This window comes from Peromyscus eremicus, chromosome 12 (genome assembly GCF_949786415.1).
Source record: "Peromyscus eremicus chromosome 12, PerEre_H2_v1, whole genome shotgun sequence".
NCBI classification, from domain to species: Eukaryota; Metazoa; Chordata; class Mammalia; order Rodentia; family Cricetidae; genus Peromyscus; species Peromyscus eremicus.
The window spans coordinates 36,738,082-36,761,803 of NC_081428.1; the positions used below are offsets into that span (position 1 = coordinate 36,738,082).

General features: G+C 40.2%; 1 protein-coding gene across 1 annotated transcript in view; it reads right to left on the reverse strand.

Moving 5' to 3' along the window:
- The window catches only part of Gabrr3 (gamma-aminobutyric acid type A receptor subunit rho3), a 51,328-nt gene extending 33,292 nt beyond the window's left edge, over positions 1-18,036 (reverse strand). The window contains exons 1-2 of the mRNA XM_059277631.1: positions 17,912-18,036; positions 7,293-7,405 (exon numbers count right to left, since the gene is read on the reverse strand). Of these exons, the coding sequence (XP_059133614.1) occupies positions 7,293-7,405; positions 17,912-18,036 (238 nt within the window). The remainder of the gene's footprint in view (positions 1-7,292; positions 7,406-17,911) is intronic.
- Positions 18,037-23,722: the final 5,686 nt, after the last annotated feature.

The following is a 23,722-nucleotide window of genomic DNA, read 5'->3' on the forward strand; positions in this document are numbered from 1 at the left end:
GTGACACACATATGAACACAATTCAGCAGTCTTCTAGATGCATAATACAGTATAAAACAAGATAATTCCTTTGATACTCTTCTGGGACCTCATTAATTCTTGATGCTGCCTTTATCAACAACACATTCTCCTTTTGTTTATTATTATTTGCTACTTAGAAGAGTCTCAGCTAGCCAGGTACTTGGCCTGTCACCCAAATATCTTCCTGTCTCACCCTGTATGAATGCCTTACTTGTGTAATAACGACCATCTTCTTAGCACATGGGATCAGTTAACTTGTATGACATTCATCCTATAAATAGCATTGTTTATTGCAGATTCTGATTCCACATGAACTTGGGAACAGCTTAGCATTATTCCTTTGCAGGGCTCAGCATTGGTGATTTTTGCATTTGCCCTTTTTCTTGAATTAATAATCAAATAAAAATTCATGAAAACATCTCATCCATACCTCTACTTGGAAATTCATGGTGAATAAATCTTCCAATTAATTCTAATACTGTGAGGGAATGAGATTTTGAAAGGTCTTGAAGGGGTGGCAGAATGTCCTGGATAAAGCATGAGCATGGCTTCATCACAGTTATATATTATGGAGTAAGAAATATCTCCAAAGTTTGGTTTCTTCCAATGTAAATTCTGCACAGAGATACTCAAAGAGTTCCACTGCAGGCCATAAACAGTACAGTTTATAGACTTAAGAGACTTAATTGGACCTTAATAAATGAATATTACTTGCTCAGTTAAGCAAAAATGCAAGCCTGCCTTTTGAAAATGCAGGGCACTATTCTTAATTAAACATTCAAACATATAGGTTCACTTAAACACTCAAACATGTAGGTTATCATGTAGGTCACACACACACACACACACACACACACACACACACACACACACACCTATAGTGATTTCCCACCACTCATTTTCTGATGAAGCCAGAGAACAGCTTGGATTTAGGATCTTTTAAGGACAATTGGCCATTTGAGTCTATGGGTTTTATTATCTGTTGACTCAGTCAACTTCAGTTAAGATACTCAAATCTGTCTGTGAACTGAACATGAACTACTTTTTCCTCATCATTATTTTCCAAACAAGCCTTATTAACAACAATTTACACAGCATTTACATTGTACTGGGCATTAGAAATAAGCTAGAGACAACTGAAAGATCATGGAAGAATTGATAAAGGACATATGCAAGTGCTGTGCCATTTTGTATAAAGGACTTGAACATCTGCACTAGTTGGTGTCTTTTTAGGTAATGGTGCAGGCCAGGAAACAATTCTTTAAGATATGAAGAAAGGAGTGCATATCCTCGTTGGTGGCTGTTTCTGAAGTCCTGGGGACACTGTTACAAAGCTTCCTTTCAATGGTATATTCACACTACTGCTGACCAGGCTCTTGTTACAGTGAAGAAAATACACAGCTTGGTCATTTGAAATGAGTTCTTGTTGTCTTCTATTTCTTCTTTCTTCCATTCAGATTTATACTATGATATGGAGATGAGCTCCTCAGACTCCACAGACAGTGTGGGCCTGTGGATACTGTCTGGCCTCATGTCTGTCTCCTTTGAACTCTATGTCAAGGGCACCCAACTCTTGGGTATGAGAACCTGTGCTCTGACACTTGGGGGCTGAGTAGAAAGTGAAGGGAATGTAAAGGCAAGATTTAGAGTTACAGAATATTGGCTGCTAACCAAACCTCCAAACACCATTCTTGTGCTAAAAAAGCAGAGTATTAGAGCAAGTGACAGCTAAACACAGGTGTTAAAATGCCAACATATATAGCCATATAAAACCAAAGTAGGGCTAGAGTTCTATGTGTCTCCTTAATCTTCATATTTTTGTTTGCTAATCTCTAATTAGAACAATATGGTGCCCACCTTGTAGGGCTATTATGAGAATACATAAAGGAACGCATATCACATCCTGCCCTTAACCCCATTCAAATGTTCTGTTCCCTAACATTTACTCTCTGTTGGGTGAACAATGGACTTAACATCATAAATGATAATACCTTTATAATAAGAACTTGGCTCAAGTTTATATGTAAAAATCAAGTAAAAGTTAACCCTTTTGACTATTAACTTCCAAGGATCACTAACTAGGTAGTAACACACATCTATAAACCTTTTAATGTATTTATTGGGATATTTGTATGCAGGTAGACTAGTTAGGGCTAAGTAGAAATTATGTATCCATCTCTGTAGTGTCTTTATAATACATTACATAATGTGTCATCTCATATCTGTACAGGCACTCCATTAGTTAGGTACACATGGTTTTTTTAGCTCTAGCTGACCTCTGTATGAACTTATGTGGATAAATAAGAACTCTCATTTGAAATCCCGGGAAAGGTAGTGATAGGGATAGGAATAAGTCCTTCTGACTCTCAGGCTTGTTGTGTGACATGTGGAGACCGTAAGCAGCTTTGATAATGTTAGCTTTTGTCTCAACTCAGCAGCCAGAATTTAGGTGCTGAATTGACTTTCGAGAAACAAAGAGACCATCATCTGGAAGACTGAAACAAAATGTCCTTAGTTATAGGAGACATGGTGGGCGGGAAAACATAAATAAAGAAAATGAGCTGCAATTTATAACCCAAGTTAAACAAAAAGCTCCCTAAATTTACATCCTCCTGTTTCCACATAATGAGTCAATTAATCTTCTAATGCTTTATAAAAGTGAAAAGAAGAAAAAAAAAAAACCCACCCCGGTAGCAGCTGGTTTTAATGTTAAACCTAATCAGGAAAACACATTAAGGCAAGGAGAAGTGCTGAAGTTACATTTAGCTGAGAGGAGAGAAGTATGTTCATGAGCTTGGGCTGTAGACAAGTAGAAGAGAAGGGAGATAAATTAAGGCTTGTCTTTTCTATTCCACAGCCTGATTTCCCAAAGGAAAGCAGCCGTTTGAGAACAGAGAAATGAGTCACCATAGAAGGCACGGTTCTGGTCAAGCTAAGCAAGCGAAGGTTAAAGACCATTTCACAGAGCTAGTAGACTGACACTTCTGACTGGACTTGTTGAGTTTTCCTTCCTGGATCACCAAACAAGCCATCTGAACACCATTTAGCCTGACCTATGATTGTGAGAGGAATTTCTTAATTGTGAGATGATCTGCCGCCTGTCACTAAGTGTGAGTCGAATGTTTCAATTGCATATTTAGTAATCTCATAAAGTAGCCTCAGGGAAAATAATTTAGGAAGGTATTATCACTTAAAATATTAACATGTATTTTTAACAGATCAGGTATAGAGGGAATTTGGGGCCAATGTAATGCTTTTCTGGAGGTGAGAATGATGACAAGGGTGGAGGATGAAAGCATAAATATTTTACCTTGAAAGGAAAGTGCAGGTTTAGTATTCTGCAGCATCCATAGCCCCTCACTTGGGTACCCTGTTACCATGTGGAGTTACAATGCAGGCTTTGGGCCTGAGCTTCAAAATTTAACAGACTCCCTGGTGCTTCCGCACAATCCTTGGAACACATTGAGTAATAAGGTGTCTGTGGATTGTTTGTTTTAAGGTCCACTAATAAGTATAGTCATTTCTCTCTTTCTTGCTAATGTCCCTAAAAAAGACCCTACTAAAAACCACCACCACCACCACCACCACCTCTTCTTCTACCACAAAGAACAATTTAATTGAGGAACCTAGTTTCCAGGAATTATGGCTTGAAGTCATAGCTAGAACAGTAAGACACCTGAAGGAGGTGAAGGGGATACAAACAGGATAGGAAGACATCAACATACCCTTCCCTAAAGACTCCACCTGAACCCAGGTGGTGGTGCACGCTTTTAGTCCCAGTACTCAGGAGCTAGAGCCAGGTGGATCTCTATGAGTTCGAGGCCAGCCTGGTCTACAGAGTGAGATCTAGGACAAGCATCAAAACAACGCAAAGAAACCCTGTCTCAAAAAACAAAAAAGCAAAAACAAACAAACAAACAAAAAAGACTCCACCTGAAAAATGCCTATAGCTGATACACACTTCTAGCAAAGTTATCAGGATACAAAATTAACAGACAGAAACCAGTCGCCCTCCTGTATACAGATGACAAACCCACTGAGAAAGAAATCAGTGAAACAGTACCTTTCACAATAGCCTCAAAATAAACAAAATAAATAAACAGATCAATCAATCAATCTTGAATTCCTGAGAAGATGCATCTCTAGGTATTTTCAGCTCTGAGGTCAGTTTCTAACAATTCATGTGCAAATGGTGTCTCCTAGTGGCTGCAAAGGATACAACTATAAGCCATTTTACCTGATCTTTAGAAATTGGAGAATCAAGGAACTGCATCATAGTTTGGAAGACCTTTTTCTGGGGAAAGCATCAGTTTATTGAAAATGCTAGTTAAGGGTTTTGAAATCTTTTGTCAGAGAAATAGTGAGGTAGAGAAAGAAAAAGAGTTTCAAAAGGACAGTGAAATGAATACCTTTTGTTTTAAAATTAGCATACCTTACTGATTCTTTGGTAATTTTACACACACACACACACACACACACACACACACACACACACCCCAACCATAATGTATCTTGGTCATATCCACACTGATGCCCCATTCTTTCATTGGATCCCAACATGAATCCTGCCCACTCCTCATGTTCTTTTTCTTATTTTTCTCTTTGAAAAATCAAGTCCAAATTAGTGGTGCTAGCATGAGCATGGGCAGACTTTCAGCAGCTACACCCTCAAGGGAAAATGATGCTGCCTCCTGAGGGAGACATCAATTGCCAATAGCTCCTCAGCGAGGCACGAAGCTACAAGATCCCCTCCCCTACCCGTGCTGGAATTATTGACTGGCTTGATTCTGTGCTGGGCTCCTGCAAGTATGTTCTCTGATCAGATATGGTGCTTAATCCACAGGAGGAAATTGTTTTCTAGTAATGTAAACCTGATAATAGTCACTGGGGATGTCTTTAGACTAGGAGGGGAAGGCATTGTCAAACTGCCTTCTAGACATGCACATTTATACCTATAGACTAGTGCTGCTCCCAGCCTTGGTCACAGAAGCTTCTTGGCAGCGGGTAGCAGTCAGTTCAGAGACTCATGACTCCTCCAAGTGCTGAGAATACATGACTGCGGATTGCTCAGCACTAAATAAACATCTCTTTAAACCTGATTAATTTCCAGGCTTCTACGATTGTAAATTGGAATTCAACAGCTATGATTAAACACTCCAGAAAACAAAAAGTAACAAGCTCACCAAGACTTAAATCTGATGATGGTAAGTTAACCCAGCAGCCCTCAGAGTGCGATTCTCAGAGCCACAGCATCAGCATCATTGACCATGCAGTGTCAGCAGCATCTGCCAGCTTTGCAAACTCTCAGTCTCACTTACATCTAGTCGTTCAGGAATGCCGGAGATGGGGCCCAGGGCCCTGACTGTTAAGAGCCTTCCCCATTGTTATCATGATCAGAAAAGTCTGAGTCACTAATAAAATGGAGTTTAAGCCAGGCCTTTAGAATTGCAGCCCTGGCCGTGCAATGGTGTTACACATCTTTAATCCTAGCACTCTCGAGGTAGAGGCAGGTAGAGCTCTGTGTTCGAGGCCAGCCTGGTCTACAAATGGAGTTCCAGGACAACCAGGGATGTCACACTGAGAAACCTTCTCTTTAAAAAAAAAAATCACAAAGGAAGAGATGAACCTGGTATTTAAAATAAAAATGTATTTTGATGGCAAAAAAAAAAAAGATTAGAATTGCAACCCACTGGTTCCCAGAAAATTACCAAAGAAAACCAGGGGTTGAGGAGATTGCCAATCAGGTAAAGTGTAAGGGTAATAACCAAAGTATGGATCTCTGCTGGATGGGCACAGCAGCCTGCCTATAACTTCAGCACTGGGAAGGTAGGAACAAAGGATTCCCTAAAGAGCTGCCTAGCCAAACTAGCTATACCAATGAAGTCTGCATTTAACTGAGAGGTGTTGCCTCTATGAATCATGTACGCTGTGATTATGGAAGATTCCCAAAGTCATTTCTGAGCTACTGAATGCATATGTATACATGTGAACCCACACTAGCACACATGAGCTCATATATATGTGGACACACATTTATACATGCATGTACAGAACACACTGACACATGCAAAAAAAGAAAGAAAAAAAGAAAAGAAAAAGAAAAAAATCACACCAAATCATAACAAACCAAAACAGCCTTCTACATAACAGCTGCTTGATAATTTAATTTTTTCCCATAAGTGCGTTAACTTTCCATGGCATCTACATGCCTGCCTGCTTCCCCTTGGCTCTGAGCATAATATGCAATGACTATCACATTTCTCCCAACTCTCTCCCGTCATTGGTTATACATCCAAATTGGTTATTCATCCAATGCTTTATTGTCAGAAGGGCTTGTTTCTTCTTCATCTACTTTCCCCTTATTTTCATATTTCAGCATATTTGAAAAGCTGTCAGTTTGAGAGATGAGGGGGTGAGATTTTGTTTCCATAAAAAAACACATAAACAAAAACCAACCAGGTAAACTCAAAGAAATTTAGTTTAGCTGGAAGATGTCATGCTCCCTGTGCATCCCTGGAAAATGTGGCCCCTCAATGATGAAACCATGTAGAAGAGCCCCAAGGGAAGAACACTATGCTCCACAATGCTCCTCTGCTGGGTCCCTGATTCACCATCCCCACCTGCCATGGAATCTTGTTTCCACTACTTACTACTTGATTTCAGGATGCTTTCTAACCTCCGTAACCATGGGTTTCTACATGGGAATATGAAGGTTCATGATGGTGCCTATTTGTAATAATTGTGAAGGTAAATGGTACAGTACATTTAAGGGCTTAATACAGTGCCAGATCTAAAACCAAAACAAAACAGTTTTAATTGCTAAAAGCATTAAAAAGGAGAAAAATACACTCAGCAAAAGGAGTAGTGGCATTGGATATTATTATTGTTCTTCCATTAAAGCCAGGCATTCTGGCTTGTAGGAATAATCAGTCATCCAATTAGCATCACATCATCCAATTCAGCTTATAGTAGAAATAGCAAGTTGCTATGTTGCAAATTTATCTGTCTTCCAAATATTGAACACATTCTACTTTCAAGAGTGTGAAAAATAGAAAAAAAAGGAGTTCAGGGGTCAATATAAAATGTAGGCATAGTCAATTGTTCCCAGTCAAGAGAAGATAATCATGCAAGTATTTAAAAGTGTTTATTCATTTATTTACTTACTTACTTTAGCAGATGGCTTTTACTAGAGTTTTTGTACTAATTGCTTCAAATTTTCCCATCTTGAGAGTGCAGTAGCTTTAGCGTTGATTTTTGATGGTAACACTCACCTCCAAATCCAGGCCTTGTGGAGAAATCATGGTCTTCAATGTGCAACAACTGCTCCCGTTTCAGGGGCCAGACTTTAGTACTGTCGTCTTTCCTCATTCCACTTTCCCTTATGCTGTAGCCCCCAAGAAAAAGACACAAATGTCTTAGTTAGGGTTAGTTTTGCTGTGATGAAATACCATGACCAAAGCAACTTGGGGGTGAAAAAGGTTTATTTGGCACATGCTTCCACATCCACAGTCCATTACTGAAGGAAGTCAGGACATGACCTCAAACAGGACAGGAACCTGGAGGCAGGAACTGATGCAGAGGCCATGGAGGGAAGCTGCTTACTGGCTTGCTCCTCATGCCTTCTTCCTTCCTTCCTTCCTTCCTTCCTTCCTTCCTTCCTTCCTTCCTTCCTTTTAACATTTCTGAAAAACTTTGTTGATTATTTGTATATTTCACATCATGCATCCTGATCCCATTCATCTTCCTGTCCCTTTGTATCTGCCCTCTGCCCTTGCAACCTCCATTTCAAAATAAAACAAAATTTAAAAGAAAAACAAAAAACAAAAACCTAACAAACCAAACCAAACCAAACCAACCAAAAAAACAAAGAAAAGTCTTGGCATGGAAGCTGTAGTGTGACACAGTGAGTCACACAATTTACCCTTTAGTCTATAGGTATTTGCTCGTTAAGTGTTCATGGCAATGAGTCATCTGGTTGGAGGCCTCTGGCTTCCACTACACCATTGACACTGGGCCCTCATTGGGACTCCTCTTGGATATCCTGTTGTTGTCTTGTGTCATGGAGATCCTGCAGCTTTGGATCTGCAGGTCCTGCCCCTTCACATTCTCCAGCAGTTCATAGATGGGGTGGATGCTGGGGCAAGCAGGCCTTGAAATTTGGGTCTTACACTTCACCTGGGCAAAACAGTAGAGCTGGCCCTGGTGGTGTGAGTGTGGGTGAGCTCAAGATCATGAGAGCAGGAGAACTGGCCCTGCTCCTTGATGCCTGCTGCATTGGGTGAGTTAGCCGGGGCAGTGCTAGAGAGCTCTCTCTGGTGGTGACATTGAGGGAAAACTGGCAGGCTGACCAACCCAGTTACCACCCAGGCCCAGAACCAGGGCTATGAGCTGGCCCAGCCTGCTTTTTTATCGAACCCAGGATCACCAAGCTCAGGGGTGGCACCACCCACAATGGGCTCGGTTCCCCTTGTCTTGTTAACCACTAATTAATAAGTGCCCTACAACCAGACCTTAAGGAGGTAGTTTCTCAATTGAGGTTTCCTCCTTTCAGATAACTCTAGTTTGTGTCAAGTTGACATAAAACTAGCCAGCTTAAAATACTTTTAAGATACATATATTTCTCATTATTAGCCATCTTGCTTAACATAGTGTGCTCTGAAATAAACACATAAAATCTCATTCTGTTAGTTCAGAATAAGCCAAATATCTGCCAACATTTGTTTTTTGTTACATAAGGATAGAGCAGGTAAGGTAAAGCAAATTTTAGAGTATTTGAAATAGCAAAGAAAGAGGGATTTAATACATAAACAGACAACATTTCTCAGAATAGGTATGTTAAATGAGAAATATTATGTAGGTGAAGGTGATCCAAGTTCAGATTCACAGACCACCCACATCAGCTAAGGCAGCCCTTGAGGAAAGAATGCCCAGGGATGAGCATTTCAACAAGACACCTTGTGGAAACAGCCCGGGGATGAGCATTGGAACCAGATACCCAAGAGACCGACATTGATTGAACAATCTCTTCATTAAGGCAGTCAAGAAACAAAAACATTACAAAACTGTAAACTGATGAAAACAGGGTTTTCAAAGCCAGAATAAGCAGAGACTATGGGGACAGGCTGAGATTGCAGGCAGAATGCCTGCTGGAGGTTGTAGAGCTCCGGGGGTGTTGGACCTGGGCAAACCCAGCAGTGACATAGGCAAAGTCCATTGCCACCTTTCCTTCTCTAGGTCAAAGGGTGCCTGGCAAGCTCCTTTCTGTGGTGTCCTGATATAGAACAAAGTCCTGTCTCTCCGGGCATCTGTGAATGTGAGCAAGGTGCTGGGACACTGGGACTGCTTTTCTGCCTTGGGTACCATTTCCTAGGAACACTGATGCAAATTTTAACAAAAGTTGATTTAAATTCTTTCTTGCTACATCTGTCTGTCTGTCTGTCTGTCTGTCCGTCCGTCCGTCCATCCATCCATCCATCCATCCATCCACCTATCTATCTATCTATCTATCTATCTATCTATCTATCTATCTATCTATCTATCTATCTATCTATCTGGTGTGTGTGTGTGTGTGTGTGTGTGTGTGTGTGTGTGTGTGTGTGTGTGTATGTGTTTCCCATGGACACTCTTGCGTAAGACAGAAGACAACTTGTGGAATTCTCTTGTCTCCTTCCATCCTGTAGAGCCTGGAGATTGAACCAAGGTTCTCACCCTCAGTCGTGACCCCTGAACCATTTCACTGGCACTGGAGGCATTTTCCTGACTCCAGAAAATGACTCTGACTAGGAGGATTTCAGATACTGAAGCAGCTGATGGAAGAGGTACATTAGGGTTTGTAAGATGGTCCAGTGTGTTTTCTCAATAGGGCAGAATCTGGATGAATCCTCAGTGGTTTAGAGATGTATTCTTTTTCTAATAATATGAACGGATAAGTTCAGGAAAGGAATCTCTTTTTGATAGAAGGCAATGAATTTGAATTTAAATATGTTAAGTCATTATAGCCTCTGAATAACTAAACACACTGAACTATTTCTCCCAAGAAGCTAGAATAAACTAGGGAAAACCTTCTAAGAAGCTAGGATAAACTGTTATTTAAAAAAAAATAGTGATAGAGGACTGGGGAGGTACTCATCATAAAGTACTTCCTGAGCAAGCATGAGAACGTAAATTTGATCCCTATAACTACCCCCCACCAAGTGAGTCATGGTAGCACATGTGTTTGTGATCCCAAAGACATAGACAGGAAGATCTCTGGGGCTTGCTCATCAGCCAGAAGCCTAATTGATGAGCCCAGGTCAATTAGAAACCCTGTCTCAAGACACAAGGTAGACAACTCCTGAGGAAGCAGGACTTCTGGCCCCCATATATATGCATATACAGGTGCACCCACATGAACACCACCCCCACACACCTGTACACAAATAACAAGAGGTAGTTTTCAAGTAATGCCTATTATGTCCAAGACATCAGCCCAGATGTTTGGCAAATATGATCCTCATTGGCAAGCATCCAGCTCTTCTGGTTTCCTGGGTCTCTGCCCAGAGTTTCTGATTCAGTAGGTTTAGGGTATAAAATTTGCTTTTGAAACATTTTTTTTTTCAGGATAACTTGTTCCTGTAGAAAATAGCATGTAGTTAGTAAATGCTGGCTACTTGTTTTTGTAAATAAGAAAGTGTAGATGTAACATGTAACAGGAAATTTGTAAAAATTACTCCTTTGGTAATAATATTTTGGATACAACTAAATGACATGTGACTAATGTGTCTTTTCAGGAAGCATTCTTCTGCAGGAGACCGAAATACAGATGCATTTTAATTAAGAACTCCAAGAATGCTGAGCACAGGCCTGCTGTGAAGTGCTTTCTGGGCCGCAGTGGGGTACAGGCACCTGCTCTTACCTGACCTGAGTGGTCCATGTTTATCTCATCTTGATTTCCTTTTACCTTAAGTTCTTTGCAAAGAGAATATGTTGTTTGTACCCTCAAAGCAAATTTTTACAAATTTATCCTCTGTACCATACATGTTAAAAAAAATACTTAAAGGAACTAGAGAGATGTCTCAGTGGGTAAGAGTGTTTACTGTCATACAAAGAACAGGTGTTTGGGTCCCAGTTCCCACATGGGGTGACTCAGAACATCCTGTAACCTCAGCTCCAGGGGAATCTAACACCTCTAGCTACATAGGCACCTACATTTACAACCTCTCCAGACATACACAGACACACTCTCATCAGACACACACCCCACGCACAATTAAAAATTATAAAATAATTCCCCCAAACAAATATAAATAACCTCTATAATCCTTTCATCATACATTGAAAAATATTTAGATATTGATGTAGAAGAACATTCTTCCTTTAAACGTATCCAGTGAACTTGAATACATACATTAAGTATTTAAAAATATATGAATAAATTCTTCTCTAAAATATTATCAGAAAATTTATATTACTTATTTTCTTAGTACTTATATTTCCATTACTTGCTTCATAGAATTTTATTATTCATCATCCAAATATGTTTGGGAAGAAAATATGTACATGCATTGATATTAACTTTTAAATTTTATATTACCATCACAAAGAGAACAAAATAATTTATATAAATGTTGATTCCTATTAGATTTAAGAATAGAACTTTAGTGAAAATGAATTTGTTAATGAAATGGTGGTATATTTTTCTCATTATTTTATGTGTTAAATGGATTTAGTCATTGTTAGAATGAAGCTAGGTTTTGCATACATTCCTTTTTTTAGTTTTATAGATGAAAATACTGAATTTTGTTCATGTATGTGTAAGTACATTGAATTTCAAGAAAAATTTTTCATAATGTTTGAAAAAGTAACTGAATTATCTAAATTTATTCTGACTTACTTTTTTCATTTTTTATTAAGAAATTTTTTTCTTTTTACACACCAATCAGAGATTCCCCTCTTATCTCCTCCTGCCCCCCCAGTCTCCCACCCCAGCATTTCCCCCTCAACCGACCCCCTATCCCCCTGACAAGAAGGCAAGGCCTCCCATGGCAAGTCCAAGCCCTTCCCCCTGCCTCAAGGCTGCATGAGGTGTCCCATCATAGGTAGTTGGCTCCAAAAAGCCCCCTCATGCACCAAGGATGGATTCTGATTCTACCGCCAGGGGGGTCCCTCAAGCAAATCAGAGCTTTTCTCCAATGACTGATGGAAACAGATACAGAGATCCACAGTCAAACACCAGGCAGAGCTCCAGGAATCCAGTCAAAAAGAAGAGGGATTCTATGAGCAAGTGAATCAGGATCATGATGGGGGAATCTGCAGAGACGACCAAACCAAACTAGTGGGAACTCATGAAAGTTGGATCAATGGTTGAGGAGCCTGCATGGGACTGGATTAGGCCCTCTGCATGGTGAGACAATTATTCTGACTTATATTTTAAAAGCTACATCGTGTGACCAATTACCCACAATCATTTTTAGTGATTTATCACCTAACAAATTAACTAGGTTTTTCCTTTAATTTTGTTGAAAGAAGGTAGGAAGCAAGCCAGTGTGGAAATGATACATTACTTGGCGGAGAGTCATTCACTATCTCAACCTCAGTATTCATAATCATCTTTGTTCTTAGGAAACTCTTGTATGAAAGAAGCAGAGAACAAGATTAGGAAGGAGAGAGATGCCTGAGACAGAAAAATCTTCAAAGGAAGGTGACGAAGAAGACTGTGGCGAGTGTCCAGGTTAATCTACTTTAATAAAGAAGTCATAAAGAATGGAATCCAGACATTGTTTAGAGATTGCACTTGACAACATGCCCCTCAGATAGCTTGCCTGTATATACATAATGCCTCATGAATATAGGCATTTGCTTTGAAAACCTGACTTAGTATTTGTATATATTTATAATTATATGCAATTATATATTGTTTATAATGCATGGAATAGTTATTATAAACTATTTTATATTCTATATAATAACAAAATAGCAGCTGTTGTATTTAAAAAGGGCGTGGCGTGGTCTTGGCGGTGGAGCCAAGGGGCGTGGTGGAAAGTCGCTCACACCATGCAGACAGCACTCATGTAGAGGATTTTATTAAGGAAAGGGAAGAAGGGACATAGATTGTGCCTCTGAAGATAAGAGGAGAGGATGAGTGAAGAGATGGGGAAAAAGAGAAGAGAGAAGGTACAGACGCTACCTCAGAGACAGAGAGGAGAGAGAGAGAGGGAGACAGAGAGACAGAGACAGAGAGATTGAGAGAGACAGAGAGGTAGGTAGGACCTGCCTTTTAAAGGGGGCACAGCGACCATGTAGCAATAAGCACTTGATGTTGTCAGGACCCTGAGCAGGCCAAGGTACTGCTACTTACTGGCTAGGTCCACAAGGGCCAGCCAGGTAATGTCTAAATGCTAACACATAGTACAATACATTATATTACGTTTTTCTTTTAAAAATGTAAAATCTGTCAAAAGGTTCTGCTAGGATATATAGATACAAATTCATGATAGAGTGAAGTAGCTGGAAATTCATTTGCCCTCTTTATTTGATCACTAAGAAAACTGTTGGAGATCTCCTAATTGGAGATTCAATGTTTATTTCTAGGTCCCTGATGCTTTGAGAAGCCTTAGAGAGGATGAGAAGAGCCCCGGGGCTTTGCCTAAACAGCTTCTAGACACCTGAACTCCCTCTGGAATGCAAGGCTGACTGCAGTCAATACCTTTTACCTATAAAGGAAATACCTGTGCAGGTGAACATTTCTGTGGATAAGACAGCCAGAGTGTGCTCCACTAGAGACATGGCAGCCACAGTATCTCACCTGGGTCTCTACCAGGTCATGATCTCAGTGCTGAGGGTTCAGACTCCCTTGTGGAATTAGGAAACTGGACCAATTTTAGAGTTGGCCTGTAGACGTTATCTGGAGCTCACATGGTACAGTAAGTTACAAAAGTTTATGATACTTAGAGTTCCTATCTTGTTTGAAAAAAGATCTTAAATCTGCTACTAACTGTGCTAATGTTTCCACAACCTTTCACACCAGTGCATGGCTTGGATTGGGATACTGAAAGAATGCATACTAACTGTAGCCTTAAGAATAATCTGTAGGTTATTATATAGATCTGTGCTAATGTCTGCTCTGAATTGTTAATAAGAGCCAATGTTCAGTTTCCAGGAGATTTTTTTTTTTTTTTTTGGTTTTTTGAGACAGGGTTTCTTCGAGTAGTTTTGATGCCTGTCCTGGATCTTGCTCTGTAGACCAGGCTGGCCTTGAACTCACAGAGATCCACCTGACTCTGCCTCCTGAGTGCTGGGATTAAAGGTGTGTGCCACCACCGCCTTGCTTCCAGGAGACTTATAAGCTTGGTTTAAAATAAAATAGTATAAAGATTAGCTCACAAAATGTAAAATTAAATAAGTTATCATTAAAGTATGCATAAATAAACAAAGAGACTATGATAAAATGCATACAGGTCTATTGTAGGATAGTTTAATAATTACTAAATTCTGTCATAGATCTATAATAGGCCTAACAGCCCAAGGACAGCATGATTACAGTAGAACTAGAAGTCTTTCCTAGGCAAAGAACAATATTTTCACTTGTCAAAAGTTTCTTTATTCATAATTCCTCCCCACTGCCTTTCTTAAAAACAGGAGGAATATTAGAATATAAGACTTTTAAAATGTTTAGCCTGAGGAAAGGATATCTCTGGATGAAAATCAAGTTTATAATCTAAATAAAAATAAATAGCCTGATTAAAATAATATAAACAGGCCTGACTGAATGAAAGCAGGGCTCAGAATAATTGACACAACACAAAGCAGTGAGTAAAGTGTGTGATTTTCAAACAAAGACTATGCCTTCCCCTCTCATCTCCATCCTGTTAGTTTCCTTGCACCATAAGGGGTAGATTATTAATCAGTTATACTGTTACTTGTTGTGGATAATCAAGTTGAGTATCGGGCAAAGAACCTCATAATATTTATTTCCTAGAAAATTATGGAGAAGCCTGGCCCTCCTTCTCTGGAACAAGCCTAGACAGTCATTGCTGTATTTTTGTCAAATGCTTTGACATTTGCATGAGGGAGTGCTGAGAGCAGTGTAGAAACTGACTCTTGGATTACTGTGTTCACTCAGGGAAAGTGCCTCTGTTTCATTCTAAGTAGCTGCTTTGAACCAGGGTGGTGGTTTACACAATCTTCAGTGCCCTAAAGGATTGTTCACTGCAGAACAAAAGCAGCAGATATAAATTTTAATGAATCATATTCTGGCTTGTGGCCTGAAGGGCTCTTCAGTTAGAACACAGAGAAGTGGAAAACAAGCATTTGGAGCTCAGACAGTAGAAACCCCAGTGTTTCCCCTGGAGGGAACCTGACCTATACAACCCTTAAGTTGCTTTTCTTTTAAAAGGAAATAAAAAGAGGCATTTAACCTAAGGAAAAGGTTCCCTCCTTACCAGAAAGACTTGTGTTCCCTATTGACTTAAAAAAAAATGTAATAAGCAATAAGTGTAGCTTTTTAAAATCATTACTATTATTTACACTTTCATACATGCACACCTTGCACACTGACCACTTTTAACTCCTAACTCCTACCTCCCCACCACCACTCTTCACTCCCCACCATACGAAAAAAAATTCTCTCCCATGCACACGTCTATTTGTTTTGTTTTATAGCCCACTGAGATTAACCAGGCTATCTGGAGCTATCTCTTGAAGGCTGGCAGGCTGAACAGAGGGCACAGAACTAAAGGCAGTGATTCCATTTCTCCAGGAATCTGCTGATGGCAAATAGTTCAGAGACAGAGGCAAGGCCTTCCGAGTCACCCCTTTTCTTGAGTGATTGTTGATAGGGCTTGGCTTGTGTGCTCCTTTCTAACTCCCTCCTATTGATGTAAGTGAATGATAAACACTAGTGTGTGGTAGTTTTTTTTTTTCTCATAGATACCATGCCATGAATGTAGACTAGTATAATGGAATAGCTTTTATAATTTACTTTTTCCTTTTCTAAGCATGTGGAACAGCCAGAAAAAATCTATTGCCTTAAATCATCGATGATATTTAATAGACTCTCCATTTATTATAAAATAAACTACATGAATATTGGAAGCAACCTGAAACTAACAAAAACAAAAATTACACATAGTCTGGCATAATCTTACATTCATGTTTAATTTCTTTGGAGAGGGTCCAGAAAGGAATTAAACTCAACTAGGCCCTGTGTCATCTCAGGTCTGTGGTCTGAGAACAGAATGGAAGGAAAGTGTAGGAGGTACACTTTAAAAAGTAGGACCAAAGCGACATTAGTAGATTTTCTTCCCAGGTCCATGACCTCACGAGCTCTGGGAAGTTGGCCAGGTCCAGTGCCAGGCATGATTTCTCTCCTGTTGAGTGGGCCTTTAAGTCCAGTCAGACAGCTATTGGTTGGCACCAACATGTGAGTGACACTTAATGCACCTTTACCTCTGTCTTGCCATGCTGGTCATTGTCATGGTTCAGAGGTGAAAAGACTGTAAGAGCCAAATACCAGGAAGTCTGGTGTAAAATAGCCTCTCCTAGAAATGACTACAGAGACAAGACTGGAACAATGGCATTACCAATGGACATGCTAATGTGGAACGTGGAAGATTTCATGGAGTCCCACTCCTAGCAAAGAACTGAAAGGGACTACTGACTGCTGGGAGAAGGAAAAGTAGCCTCTCCCAGGGATGAGCCCCCTTATTGATTGTCCTATGAAGAGTGGTGGACCCTGAAACCATGTACACATAGAAAACGAAGATGGAATCAAAATGGTTGTATTTGTATATTTGTGCACACACATATATACATACCCCAAACATACATACACACAATATATATATATATATATATATATATATATATATATATATATATATATAAACATGTGTGTATATGCGTGTGTGTGTGTGTGTGTGTGTGTGTATGTATAATAATAGTAGTCAAAGAAAAAGAGTCTATCAACTTGAAAGTATGTTGGGGTATTGGAAAGGGAAGAGGAAAATGATGTAATTCTATTTCAACTAAAAATATACTTTAAAAGTACAAAGCAGACCGGGAATTGGGACTACAGTTCCTGTCTTCTTTAAATCCGAGGAATCTGAAGGCATTGGTTAAATGTTTTGTTCTTTTTCCTGATCTGGTGGTGAGTGTTTCATGAATATGCAAGGTTATAAGGACAAGATGTCCGACATCTACCACTTTACAGGCTAGATCTTTTGAGAACTCTCATAAAAAAGGAAGACTTTTGCAAGGACGTTCTATGGATGACTGACTTGTCCAAGGCTGGGGGATTCAGGGTGCTCTTAGTGAAACCTGGGACGCCACAGGCAAGTTGGGATGCCCTGGTTATTATAATGCACTGATTTCTCCTGGTTATAGCCAGGCATCTCATGTTATTGTTGGGAAAATAACAACAATGATGCATTGATCTTCAGAAAGATACTTTAAATATATGAATGCTATTTTCAAAAGACAATAAACGGTCTTGATGCTTTTTTACACTATCTCTTCAGTGTATAAAACTATATTGCCCTCCACAAAATTAACGTGGTAAGTTGTTTCTTAAACTACTTCTAATTCAAAATTTGAAGAAACTGTGAACAATTATCGTTATTGATGATCAATGCATTCCACACTGAGGAAACAAGCTCCCTGAAGGATTATCCATATGTGAAACTTTTAACTATTTTCTCCCCAAATAAATACAACTAAACAAACAATGCCAAAGATGGAAGAGCCCGTGCTTTTGGATGTTAACCAGAGGTGATTTATTCTGATGGGTCAGGGCTACTGCAAGCACAGGGACAGCAACAGAGATGGGCTTCCCTTAAAGATATATTTCAAGACCAGCAGAAGGTCTGAGGCAGTTGCTGGGGAGAAAATAGAAAACTATTGATGTGTATCTTACCGTGTTTGTTTCATTGAAGCTAGGCACTGCTGATGGTGCCTCTTGATGTCAGAAGTAGCAGAAGCATCCGGCAGCCATGCAATCCAGGTGTAGGTGAAGGAGACCAACCAAACAGACAAGACCATGTCTTCTAGAAGAAAGGAATGCAGGTGGATGCCGCCAACACAGCTACTGAGATTGCCTGCCAATGTGTCTTTCAAAAAATAGATATCACGTCATGAAAATGAACTAAGGGGGGAAAAAGCAGACATTGCCTTCAGGGCAGCCCTTGGTTCCTGTAGATCAAGCAGATTGGCATCACGCACAGGTATGTGTCTGTCTCCCTCATCAGCCTTTCATTTTTCCTCTTTCCAGGGAGGCTTCTTAGCAGGATGCTTGATTCCCCTCTCAGTAAACTCTTAGCTGCGGCCCTCGGCAGACAAAGAGGCTAGGGTAGGCTCTAATCCTCTTAATCCTGTGCAATATGATTTGAATATATGTAATGACTCTGTAAAATAATATGCTTAATGAGGGAAAGATGATTGATTTAATCTTAATTAAGACCTTTTCTTTTATCCCTTGGTTTCACTTAATCCAGAAAGGAATTCTTTCCTCTCCTCAAGCACACAGACCTTCCTGCATCACAGAAAATTATATTACTATATTTTCAAGTAAACTATCACATTGTCAGATGGTCTATTCCCTTCGTAACAAAAGTAGTTCACTTTAAGGTTAAGTATAGTAATCAACCTCTAAATGAAGGCTTACTCTCCTGGATAATGTACCAAGTAACCTGTCACTGTTAAATTAGGGCCCTATATTCTTTTAAAAGCATCCTGCCTGCGTACAGAGAGTAGACATTCTGGCTGGTGATATTCCCTGTATGTCTCAGTTAAGGCTTCCAGTGCTGTTGTAAAACATTCTGACCAAAAGAAACTTGGGGAGCAAAGGATTTATTTCACCTTACAATTCTCAGGCCTCAGTTCATTATTAAGGCAAGTCAGGCCAAGAATTCAAGCAAGAACCTGGAGGTAGGAACTGGAGCAGAGACGATGGCGGAGTGCTGTTTACTGGCTTGCCTACTCAGTTTGTTTTTATTATATTTTCCAGTACCACTTGCCCAGGGTAGCACTACCCACAATGGGCCATGCCCTCCATCTTCACCAATTATTAATTAAGACAATGCCACAGAGGTTTTCCTACAGGCCAGTCTTATGGAGGTACTGTATTTTCTCAACTGTGGTTGCCATCCCCCAGATGAGTCCAGTTTGTTTCAAAAGGACAGAAAACTAGCCAGCACACTGGATGGATGTAAAATGCCCCCAATGGACATTCAGGGAAATTAGCTTTCTACAATTGGGTTATTACCAGACAGCCAGTACAGTGAAAAATACAGCGTGAGGAGACCTGCAAATCGCTTCAAATAGACTTGTGAACATAATATCTTGTATATGTTGTTATTAACCTATCACATTAATGCATTTTAACTCAGATTGTGTATTCTTGTAGCCCGTGGATCAGAACTTCTTGTGTTTTAGGTATGTTGTTGTTGTTCTCTCTCTTCATCTTTCTCTTTTTCTTCTCCTCATCACCTTCATCCTCTTTTTTTATTCTCCTCCTTTGCAGTATCTGATAACTTTATTCTCCATTTCCTTTTTTTTTTTTTTAAGATCGATTTATTTATTACGTATACAGTGTTCTGCCTGCATGTATGCCTGAACACCAGAAGAAGGCACCAGATCTCATTATAGATGGTTGTGAGACACTATGTAGTTGCTGAGAATTGAACTCAGGACCTCTAGAAGAGCAGCCAGTGCTCTTAACCTTCAAGCCACTTCTCCAGCCCTATTCTCCATTTTCTATCTATTCTGTATGAATAGTTAACAAATGGGAAGTTCAGTATTTATATTGAAACCCTTTATCTTTCCTGCCTCATTAAAAAAACACTTAATTTCCCCCTTCTTCCTAATCCTCTATGGCTATTAAATATGGCTATTTAAAAACATTACATCCACACAGACACAAACAAAGTAAATACATGAAAATAGAGTAAAGGTAGGATGTGCTAACAAATGAGTGATGTGGCCTCAAACCTTCCTTAAAACAAAGAAATAAAACCCCAAAACAAAACAAAAAATGTTCCTTTAGAACATCCAGTTTGGGAAATTATTACTTATAAGTAAAACCATGCTTTATCAAAATTCTATTATCATTCTATCACTGTCTATGATGACTATTAACTTTTGAGTTCATAGTGAAATGTGTGCGCCAATTAAGAATCAGCAATGGGCGGGCGGTGGTGGCGCACGCCTTTAATCCAGCACTCAGGAGGCAGAGTCAGGTGGATCTCTGTGAGTTCGAGGCCAGCCTGGGCTACCAAGTGAGCCCCAGGAAAGGCGCAAAGCTACACAGAGAAACCCTGTCTCGAAAAACCAAAAAAAAAAAAAGAATCAGCAATGGAGAAGGAGCTCTTAAAGCAAATTTTACCCAAAGGAATGATCCTATAAATTAGAAGCATCCACACTAGAGAACTCAGGAGCCCTTATCAGGACACCTGTTTTTCAGAAATGCCTGTCAGTTCAGATACCACCCTATCTCTAACATCATGCTCAGATGCCTGGTATCCCCTTCATTGTAAGGACAAATCAATGACAAGAACTCATCTGGACGTTTTAATTGCATCTTTTCTTTTCTTTTTTCTAAACCTACTACTTAAATATTAAAGAAAGATGTAAAAACACTTTGTAATTTCTGTGATTGACTTTTAAGTCAGAAATGATCTGCATAAAAATAAAAACAAGCCAGAGGCTTAAAGTGGAAACAGCTGGTTTGTAAGAGGTCTTAGAGCTTTCATTCAATTACAATGGAGCATCTGTGTCTTGGGGCTGTGGCTGCTTATTGACCTTATCCCTTCAGTGTTTTCCTTTGCAAGCCCAGTAAGCATCTTAAGAAAAAAAAAAAAAAAAACCCAGCAGAAAACCACATCTGTCAAAACAAGGAAGTGGCCACCACCAGGAAACAAAGTAAGGCACCCTCCCTTGAGAAGCTTGTAGTAGCTTCAGCTGTCCCTTGCATAAGTTGCCCCTGTTCACTCTTCCTCCATTCTGATAATGTTTGACTGTTTCTCTGGCAAGGAACCAAGAGTGGACTTGGGTAGCATGGCTGGGCCCTCAAATTCTTCTTGGGTGTGTAGCTGTCATTAGCCCACAATGGAAAATAATAGGAAAGCCAAGCTCCTTTTAATGTTGGATCAAATGCAAACAACAACAGCAGCAGCAACAGCAACAAGGAAAATAATTCCAATGCTCCAGAAATTTTCAATCCCCAAGTATGACCCCAGCTTAGACTACTAGCAATAGTAGAGAGGGTGCCTGAATCTGCTTACCTAAGTGATCAGATTGCTAAATACCCTAACTGTTATCATAGAGCCTTTCCCTAGTAACTGATGTATTGGTGAAATTCTTAAGGCCATTCCACATAGTTAAAAGGGAGGTTTATTTTGTGGGGTAACTTAAAAGTGAAGGGATAGTTTACAGGGTCTGGGAAAGGTGACGTGCTGTCTAGCAGTGTTCTCTGGAGAACTCTGCTCGGTCTACCTCCAGTGTCCAGCGTCCAGGAACCAAGAGAGCCGGTACATCGGGATCTTGGGTCTTCAGGGTCCTCCCTTGGCCCCGCCTTGTAGGCGTGACAGTTACCGAAGCCTCAATGGGGGTTGGAACTTCCAGATCAAAGCTAGAATGGCTACCCACTACACTGATGGAAGCAGATGCAGAGATCCACAGCCAAGCACCAGGCTGAGCTCCAGGAGTCCAGTCAAAGAGAGAGAAGAGGGATTCTGTGAGCAAGTGAATCAGGATCATGATGAGGAAACCTATAAAGACACCAAACCAAGCTAGTAGGAACTCATGAACTTTAGACCAACAGCCGTGGAGTGTAGCTAGAGTTTTCCTGCCTGGCCCACAGTCAGGACAAATCTCTCTCACCTGCCAGTCCCACAGCCCTCAGACCCAACCAAGTAAACACAGAGACTTACATTGATTACAAACTGTATGGCCATGGCAGGCTTCTTGCTAACTGTTCTTACAGCTTAAATTAATCCATTTCTATAAATCTATACCTTGCCACGTGGCTCGTGGCTTACCGGCATCTTCACATGCTGCTTGTCCTGGTGGCGGCTGGCAGTGTCTCTCTGACTCAGCCTTCCACTTCCCAGCTTTATTCTCCTCCTTGTCCCGCCTACACTTCCTGCCTAGCCAATGGCCAATCAGTGTTTTATTTATTGACTAATCAGCAACACATTTGCCATACAGAACATCCCACAGCAGTGGAGCCTCCACAGGACTGGACTAGGCCCTCTGCATAAGAGAGACAGTTGTGTAGCTTGATCTGCTTAAGGGGCTCCCTGGCAGTAGGATCAGGATCCATCCCTGGTCTATGAGCTGGCTTTTTGGAGCCTACTACCTATGAGGGGACACCTTGCACAGTCGAGGCAGGGTGAGGGGCTTGGACCTGCCTCTACTGAATGTACCAGGCTCTGCTGACTCCCTGTGGGAGACTTTGCCTTGTTGGAGGAGGGAATTGGGAGTGGATTGGGCCAGAGGAGGCTGAAAGGGTGAGAGGATGGAAGAGGGGGATCTGTGATTGGTATGTAAATAAATAAAAATTATTTTTCTTAATAAAAAAAGAAATTTTCAAGTGTGCTTTTTGAATGCCACATAGACAAAATATATTGATCTGGAAATTATAGTCATAGACTGTTGATCCAGAAGGAATTTGGAGGTTGTTTGGTCCATTTCAGCTTCTTACTTCTTCTTTTTTTTTTTTTAAATGCAGTCACTCCATGACATTACTGAAGGACTGGTTCCAGGAGCCTAAGGAGGCTGAAATCCAAGGATTCTCAAGTCTCATATATGAGATGATGTACTGCATGTAATTTGTTCACACCCCCAAAGACACATAAAGATTATTTAAAACATTTATTAGATTCATTCATTTCTTTTGCACATGTGACATGTTCTCTCTCTCTCTGTCTGTCTCTGTCTCTGTCTCTGTCTCTCTCTCTCCCTCTCTCTTTCTCTCTCTCTCTCTCTCTCTCTCTCTCTCTCTCTCTCTCTCTCTCTCTGTATATACATATGGAGATCAGAAGACAACTTTTGGGAGTCAGTTTTATCTCTGTCTGCCATTGTGGGTTCTGGGAATCAAACTTAGGTCATCAAGGTTGGCAACAGGTGCCCTTACCACTGAGTCATCTCACCAGCTCCTCCTGTATACTTGAAATACTCCCTAGATTACTAATAGTTCTAGTACAATGTAGATTCTGTGTAAATAGTTGTCTCACTGTAGTATTTTGAAGAGAATGGAAACAGGTTGTATATGTTCCACACAGGCACAATGTTTGGTGATAAATTTAGAGCTGTAGTTGCTTGAAAGTACATATATTTGACCTGGGATTGTGGAGAATCAACTGTACAGTGAAACATACTGAGTAGTCAGCTCATCTGTTGTGCTTTAAAATTTCAATTTATAATTGGATATATAATGGAAATATAATTGTGTATGGACATGGCATTTTCCATTTCCCTTAAAAGTTTGCTCTCAATCAACAGTTGTATTTCTTAGTGTCTTGCTGTTCTCATGGAATAGGGCTCTTTCACTTCCCTCTCACATCCTTCTAGAATCAGCTGTGGTGGGAGTGGGAACACATAATACTATTTGTAGTACAGGATTATGTCACTAGAGTGAGCCATGTTCCTTATGGTGTAATAGCTCAGTATTGCCACGAGATGGAAGCATAGCACACACATTCCCTCCTGAACCCTGGCTTTTTAAAAG